Raw genomic sequence first — 8,270 nt, 5'->3', positions numbered from 1 at the left:
AAATGCATTCCACTATATGCAGATGATGCAAATAATTATTTTCCAAATGACACTGAGTGGTTCCCCTATTAGATTGCGCCAGTAAGACTGAAGCATAAATGAAGTCAAGCTTGTTAAGCTTTTATGAGGATTAAACAGAGATCTTAATCTTTGGAGCCGGTTCATAGAATCGTGTCTTTTTCTAGCTCTATGTGAAGTCAAGCAATTACAGAGAGATGATGGACAGTGATTCTAGATTGAGTAGTCAACTAATAGTTGTGGTACAAATGTGGAGACTGTAGGAAACACTGTTTTTGACTAGATTTACCGCTTTATTTTTTATATTAGTAATTTGCATTGAGTCTTGGTTGTTACAAATAGTGATCAGAATAATGCAAAGTTGATGAAGGCAAATAACAAAGGAACGTCAACCCAAACACCTTTAGAAACAACTAGAAAAGTATTTTAATTATCTTAGTGATAAATGGACTGAATTTATATAGAGCTTTTTCAGTCACAGCGACCATTCAAAGTGCTTTACAGTAGAGCCACATTCACCTAATCACATTCACACACCGATACTCAGATCTGTAGGCATTGTGAGGTTGTGCTTTGCCCAGGGGCACATTGGCGTGTAGCAGGAGGAATCTGAAATCAATCCACAACTTTCGGACTGCGAGATGACTTCGCTCCCCGCTGAGCCATAGTGCCTTTTGGAACAAGGCAGTTAATTTCGCTTAGATTCTGATTGAATTAACGGAGCAGAATGGTTACATTAAAAGAGAGAGATACTTAAAAAACTGTTTTCGTTTGTCAACTATAGTTACATTCAAGGAAACACATGCTGCCCTCCGTTCTCTGCATGACAGAGGTTTCACAGGCAAGAAGACTGCTGTTCCTTAGATTAGACCAAATCTTGACTCATTTATGGAACCATCAACAAATTCATGGCGAGAGGTTCAAACCTCAGGGTACCCAAGAAAGTACCAGGACTATGTCATATATAGCATTTAATGCATTCATGTACTCATACATGTACACATACTCACATATTGTAAAAATTAATTAATAAACCTACAAGCCTGCTTCAATGCATAGGAGTTGTCTGTGTGGGAGTTCATACTTGTTTCTGTTATTTCTTTAAGACCTTTCTACGGCAATATGAGAACCAAAGCCCCGTCCTAATGCAGCAGAGGACCTTATTTAGGGTTAGGATGCTAGAATTAGGACTAAGATGTTTAGGTTTATGTTAAAGGTAGGGTTAGGAATGTTCTTACCTGTAATGGGTAAGGTTAGGGTAAGTGCAGAGTTAGAAATATAGTTACTAAAATGCATAGAAGTCAATATAATGTCCTAATACTGTCAGAGATCTAAACTTGAGTGGGTCACACACACCTTTGTTTAGTCTTATTTTGACTATTGCAATCTATGTACGTTTAGTCTGTTTCTGAATTCTGAAACAAGAGGGCAGCATCTGCCTGTGCTGTTCTGTATGTTGCAGAAACTGAAACGTCTCATTCAGCTCCACCTGTGCTGCTCCTTATTCTCACATGATGTAATTTGAATATTTGCTTCACTTCCCTGAACATCAGTCTTTATTAAAGCGCTAAGCTGCCTGGTCAATTTTATAGTGTGTGATTTTATTCTATTGCATACATCCAGAATGAAAATGTATCTGATTTTATTGCCAATCCTGGCAGTCCAGTTTCATGGTGAGTTAGTAAATTTGGAAATATTCATTTCATGCTGGATGTTCTGTATTTAAGGTATTCATCTAATAAGATTTAGCACAATTGTGTTTTTTTGTAGGGTTGACAGCAGATTCTGCGTCTGTGACTCAGTCTCCTGCCGTGAAGTCTGCTGCTTTGGGGTCGACGGTCTCTCTGAGCTGTACAGCCAGTAGAGGAGTTGATGATGATCTGAGTTGGTACCTGCAGAAACCTGGACAGCCTCCCAAGCTGCTGTTTTATAAAATCAACAGCCGTCAATCTGCTCCGAGTCATTTCAGCAGCAGTGGATCAGAGCCTCAGTTCACCCTGACAATCACTGGAGTTCAGGCTGAAGATGCAGGAGATTATTACTGTATGGGTGCATATCTAGGCCCAGTAAACACACAGTGGTACAGAGTCGTACAAAAACCTCCCTCAGATCAGACAGATGGGTTGCAGACTGGCACGCACCACTGAACAGTCACACACACACAGAGCGTGGACTTACAGGAATGGGAACTAAAACTCTGACTTTCACATTTCAATTTGCATCTCCAGATGTTCAGTCATGCTGAGCTTTAGTTTTCTTGAAGACAAGAAATACCACAAGATGCTGAAGATGAAAAAGTGTCATTTTCTTTTCTATATGCTTACATAATCCGCTGATGTTTTATATAGGTAGAAATATGCAAAATGTAAAACCTCACCTCCCAACCATTCTTATTAGAAATGTGAATCCTTTTGATTATTATTACAAATGAATAAATAAAATATTTTAATTAGGACCCTGAGATGATAAACTAAGTTATTTTGTAGGTTTATATTTACATTTCTTCTACTATCAAAGGGGCTAAGTACATGAAATTTCTAAATCAAACAAATTGTATTTTAAAAGACGTTTTTGAAGCACCATTAAGTTGCACAAAAAACAGTAAAAAGAAAAGTATATTTTACATAAAACTAAATACAAAATGATATAGGAAGGTTATGTGTTTTTTAACTACTCAACTTCAGCTTTAGCCATAAAGAGTAAGTTACCGTACATAAAAAATCTGCAACATGCAAAATATCCATCACAGGTTTATGTTTTTATCACATTTAGATTCAATATTATAAATTACTTGAAATACAAAAACTCTGTTACTTCCGTTAAACAGTTATTTGTTCCTCTGTCCAGTAAACCCATTAAGTGTTGATGATACAACATCCTGCCTTTTAAATAAATGTAAAATGGTTTAACTCCACTATTTGTGGAACATAAGTTCTTGCAGTTTGAAGGTTTTGGTTCTGTTTTTTTGCATTCTTGTTCTTTAGTTGTGGATTTGTGAGGCACATAACTTCAGATATTGTATGCCTTCCCTTTGGTCCCAAGAGGTTTTGACTTTCCCTGCTTGTCTTCCTGCTGGGTTTGGATTTTTCTGTTTCTACTAATCACAAGTCAATTTTACTTGCTTTAATTTTAGAAAATCGAAAGAAAAAAAAACATCAAATTTATTAATTTAATTCTGGTCACCCTTGTGCCTTCTTTCAGTTCGATCACTATCTGTGTTGATGTTGTGTCTCTGCTTGTCTTCAGTGTGCTGAGAGCAGATAAATCATTTCCATAGAGACGAGGCTTTGCATGGTCAGCTGATCCTCCAGGGAACTGAGAAGGTTTATAGTCCTGTGAGTTCAACACTGCAGGACTCAGATCTGTCAGTCAACCCAGCAGAACCAACAAGCACCATGACTCTCATCACCATCCTGATCTGGACGCTGCTGACCTGCTGATGTTTTACAGGTCAGACTTGTTTTATCAGTTTACCTAATAAAAGGCTTTTAAATAATTTGAAATTTTTTTTTATTAGTATAACCACCTATTTTAATTTACAAATCTGCCTTTAATTGCTGGAAGTTATTTTTCTTTTACAGGATCTAAAAGTCAAGTAACTGTGACACAGCCTGCCTTAATGACATCTTCTCCTGGATCTACAGTCACTGTGACCTGTGACACAAACCCAAGGGTATATAGATGGCCTGATGGTGATTTTGCAATAAACTGGTTTCAACAAAAACATGGAAATATTCCAAAGCTGGTCATAAAACTGGGGAGAAATGCCACAAGTGAGTTTTCTTCTCAGTTCTCTGGCAAAGGAGATGGAGCAAAGGCTGAAATGACCATTAGTGGAGTTCAGGCTGAAGATGCAGCAGTTTACTACTGTCTTAGTGTACATAATATAAATGACAACGATGTGTTCACACAGTGATTTGTAGCTGTACAAAAACCTCCTCAGTCAGACTGCAAACACACTGAGTTGTTAGAGAAGAAACTGCAGCTGCTGAGGAGGAAGAGACTCTGATATACACCAATGAACACAGAGCTGACAGAAACATCACCAAGCACTAATGTCACATAGTCTTTGTGGATCTTTCACATTAGGCTGTAAGTGGGACCTGCCAGAAGTATCCGCTCACCTGTCTTGACTCGTATATGAACTTAAGTGACATCCCATCCTTAATCCATAGGGTTTATGACGTTGGTAGACAAGGTTTATGAGCGTTTTCCTGGGAATTTTTGACCATTCATCTAGAAGCACGTGTGAGGTCATAGACTGATGTTGGATAAGAAGGCCTGTCTCTGCTCTAATCCATCCTAAAGGTGTTCTGTTTGGTTGAGGTCAGGACTCTGTACAGGCCAGTCAACGTCATCCACACCAAACCTCAGACCACACCATGTTTTCATGGACCTTGCTTTGTGCACTGGTGCACAGTCACAACCCCACAGCATAACCCCCCCCCACCCCCCCACCAAACTTTACACTTGGCACAATACAGCCAGAAAAATACAGTTTTTCTGGCAACAACCAAACCCAGACTCGTCCATTAGATTCTTAAATGGAGAAGTGCATTTCGTCTCTCCAGAAAATGCGCCTCCACTGCTCTAGAGTCGGTGGCGTCCTTTACATCACTACATCTGATGCTTTGCATTGCACTTGGTGATGTATGGCTTGGATGCCATGGAAACCCATTCTATGAAGTTCTCTACGGACTGTTGTTGAGCCAATCTGAAGTTCACATGAAGTCTGAAGGTCTGTAGCGAGTGACTGCAGAAGGTCAGCGACCTCTGCACACCATATGAGTCAGCATCTGCTGCCCCTGCTCCATCAGCTTATGTAAGTGGCCTGCCAATTTGTGGCTGACTTGCTTTCATTCCCAATTACATCCTCTTTCTTATAAAACCACTGATAGTTGACGGTGGAATATTTAGGAGCGATGAAACTTCATAACTAGACTTGTTGAACAGGTGACATCCTATCACAGTACCACGCTGGAACTCACTGAGCTCCTCAGAGCGACCCACACAAATGTTTGTGATTTTGATTTTATACACCTGTGGCCATGGAAGTGATTGAAACACCTGATTTCAATTATTTAGATGGTTGAGCAAATACTTTTGTCAACATAGTGTATCTAATAACTATTTGTATCTTCTACTCTACAGTTAAGACTAAATTATCCGTACCCTGGCAGATTTAGATTTAAGGTCATATTTTAATCTGGCCGACATGTTTCTTCTCATTGGAAGGAATATTAACATGTAGGGGTCACCTTAAAACCTACTTATATATACTTCAGTAAAGAAACTTGATGGTTCTGTCATATTTACGTTGAAAATCCACTTTAGGATATTTTACTTTGTTTATTAGAGCACATCTGATGGAGGAGACATGAAAATATAAAGAAGTGTTGTAATTAGAAAAACCCGAAGAATCAACAAAAGAGACATTTGAACTTAAAATGAGAACTAAATGTTCTGATGAGATGAAGTGGTGGTTCGGATCATCTCGACTCTTTCTGTTTCATCAGAGCAGGTGTAGATTTGCATGATCTTAATGCATCACTGCTCCTCACAGTTTAAGTACCTCGGTTACAGAAGGTCCAAAGTGTGTTTATGCTCTGACACTGAGACCTGCATCAGGATGATGTCTCCAGTACCTCTCATTGTTCTGTTGGGTTTTCTCACTCAGGGTCAGAGTGACTTTTAACTCTGATTGATTTGGTTTTGTTTGAATTCAAACTTTACATTTTTTATATTTTTCTTAAACATTCTGATCTAACCCATTCTATGAAGTTCTCTACGGACTGTTGTTGAGCCAATCTGAAATTCACGTAAAGTCTGGAGGTCTGTAGCGAGTGACTGCAGAAGGTCAGAGACCTTTGCACACCATATGAGTCAGCATCTGCTGCCCCTGCTCCATCAACTTATGTAAGTGGCCTGCCAATTTGTGGCTGACTTGCTGTCATTCCATATTACATCCTCTTACTTATAAAACCACTCATAGTTGACGGTGGAATATTTAGGAGCGAGGAAATTTTATAACTGGACTTGTTGAACAGGTGGCATCTTATCACAGAGATGAGATGAGATGAAGAACATGAATGTTGCAACACAAAAATAAATACAAAGACAGTGATTATTATAAATCTGCACTTTTATTGAATCAATCTTTAACTTTAAGTTTTTTAGAGAACATTTGTAAAATGAAAGATTAGAAATCTGTCTAAATTTGACATTTTTTCCTCCTGAATAAAATATAAATCATCCTGATTTCCAGACATGAAGCTGAAGCTGTACTCTGAGCAGAGGGCTGGGTCCAGGCTTTGAGTGACAGGACCCAGATGTGTCAGTCGACCCAGCAGAACCAACAAGTATCATGACTCTCATCAGCATAACTTTAAACTTCTTCAGTATGAAAGAAAACAGTATCAGCATTAATACAAATGTTTAATGTAACACTTTTAATTAGAAACACCTTAAAGCAGGAGGTCCAAAGTGTGGCCTGAGGGCCAAATGTGGCCCCTGGACTGATTCTGTGCGGTACCTGACTGCAGTTCAAGAACGACAGATATTTGGTCCACCAGCGCAGGTCTTTGATGCAGATGGAGACTTTTTATGTTTAATTTGGGAAAATGTATGACGGAACAAAAGTTTCTTGCATGGAAAAGTTGGGTACAACAAAAAGTATTTGTCTTTTAATAACCAGGCTTTTTGCATTTCTCTAATTTCACATTAAATAGAACCACATCTATCCAGTGACTTTTACTCTAAAGCAGGCTTTGATGCACCAAAATCTGTTTTTAATTAATTTATCAAACTTCATTAAATACAGCAATCATTTTCAAAGAAAGAGTGGCCCAAATCCTCCTACTGTTGCTAAGAATAGACTAAAGACTTTTGTTTTTTGATTGAGTGGATGCCTTTCTTTTAATAAGGCAAATGTTTGAAACCATATGGATCCACACTGATTTACACATCATCTTTCTATTAAAACTCTGACATTTTATTTCACTGTAGTGTTAGAGAAACTAAGAAAGTATTTAGTAATAACGATAAACTATTAAGTGAGTTTTAAATAAACTCAAAGTATAAAATATACACATCAGTTATGTTCATCAGAAATTATTTTACAGCTCATGAGAGTATGGTCGTGTTGCAAATTTAACTGTTCCTTAACAAGAGAAAACCTACTAGATTATTACAAAAACACTATTTCAGGTGGACATTAAAACATTTATCAATCATCAATTTGATTGAATACTGGTTTGGTTAATTAAAGGTTCAGGACAATCTGTTTATCCCATTTCATATCATGGACATGTCTGCTGTATTTTCTATCTGGTACTGGTTGGAGGATACCTACAGTATGTCTGATGTCATTTTAATGCAACATATTTAGCTCAGTAAGACACTACAGAGAATAAAACTTAACTTCTACATTATATTTTCTTGAAGATAACTTTTTTAAATAAAAGTTTCAACTCAGATCTTTAATATTTATTTAAACTTTTGTCTTGATGACTTTATATCAGAAACTGTTGTTGGATCTTTGCAACAGAACAATTCTGAGTTGACATGTTTATTTATATTTTAGATTAAATATATATAATATAGCAAATAATAACTATGGTTTTTAAAATGTCACTTGATAAAATGAACTTGCATCTCCTTTGTTGTGACAATAAAAAGAAACTCTCCAGTATAATGTATCAGAGCAAGCTTTATTAGAGCACACAGCAGATTAATCTCACTCACATCCAGCTGCTGAGCTCCACACATGAGTTGAAGTTATTCATGAAAATTTTGCAGCAGTGTTGTTCAGCGTCACACAAAGCTTTAGTTTCTCTTCCTGACATTCAAACTCATATTGATGAGAGCAGCAGGTGTTTTCCTCCTGCTCTCCACTAAGAGCTCCTGTCCAGGGCTTCGATCAGCCTCTCTGTCCCTCACAGTGGCTCCTTTGGATGGTCTGGGTCTCGCTGTGGTCATGATGGAGGACCCTGCAGGAGTACAGCTCTCCTTTCATCCAGTTCTCCTCACTCATGCTTAAGGTGCTGCTGCTGCTGTAACGTCTGCTCTTCTCCTCCTCTGAGCTGGTCAGGACCCCTTCTGTCACCTCGGTACCGTCCACCTCCCAGCTCACAACGGCTCCCTGAGGAGAGTAGCCACTCAGCAGGCAGACCAGCGTGGCCGAGCCCCCAGAGAGCTGCTCAGAGGAGGGGGGCAGCAGAGAGACTGAGGGTCTGACCTTGGGGCCGGCTGGA

The 8,270-nt window shown here is 38.6% G+C and overlaps 1 protein-coding gene, 1 long non-coding RNA gene and 1 gene segment (V, D, J or C); 2 read left to right on the top strand and 1 right to left on the bottom strand.

Annotated features, from left to right (window-relative positions):
- Window positions 1-1,598: 1,598 nt before the first annotated feature.
- On the top strand, window positions 1,599-2,165 carry LOC124855656. The segment is given in 2 exon segments: window positions 1,599-1,691; window positions 1,789-2,165. Coding segments are annotated over 2 exon segments (426 nt in total).
- Window positions 2,166-3,234: 1,069 nt separating this feature from the next.
- On the top strand, window positions 3,235-3,726 carry LOC124855786. The gene is made up of 2 exons (XR_007035150.1): window positions 3,235-3,468; window positions 3,600-3,726. It is a non-coding gene; the product is annotated as an uncharacterized LOC124855786 (long non-coding RNA).
- Window positions 3,727-7,708: 3,982 nt separating this feature from the next.
- igl4v8 (immunoglobulin light 4 variable 8) overlaps window positions 7,709-8,270 on the bottom strand; it is a 55,892-nt gene continuing 55,330 nt past the window's right edge. For 7 of the 9 annotated variants that reach the window (XR_007035144.1, XR_007035146.1, XR_007035149.1 and 4 more), the window contains exon 4: window positions 8,155-8,265. Coding sequence is in view for 2 of the 9 variants with exons in the window: in XM_047345865.1 (XP_047201821.1) it covers window positions 7,937-8,265 (329 nt within the window). In the remaining 7 variants the exon portion in view is untranslated. Of the gene's footprint in view, window positions 8,266-8,270 lie in introns of all 9 variants that reach the window. The other 2 variants (XM_047345865.1, XM_047345866.1) reach the window with 1 other exon arrangement.

Source organism: Girardinichthys multiradiatus, chromosome 19 (genome assembly GCF_021462225.1).
Source record: "Girardinichthys multiradiatus isolate DD_20200921_A chromosome 19, DD_fGirMul_XY1, whole genome shotgun sequence".
Taxonomy (NCBI): Eukaryota; Metazoa; Chordata; class Actinopteri; order Cyprinodontiformes; family Goodeidae; genus Girardinichthys; species Girardinichthys multiradiatus.
The sequence above is the reverse complement of the archived record's forward strand: the minus strand, read 5'-3'. Positions and strand labels throughout refer to the sequence as shown.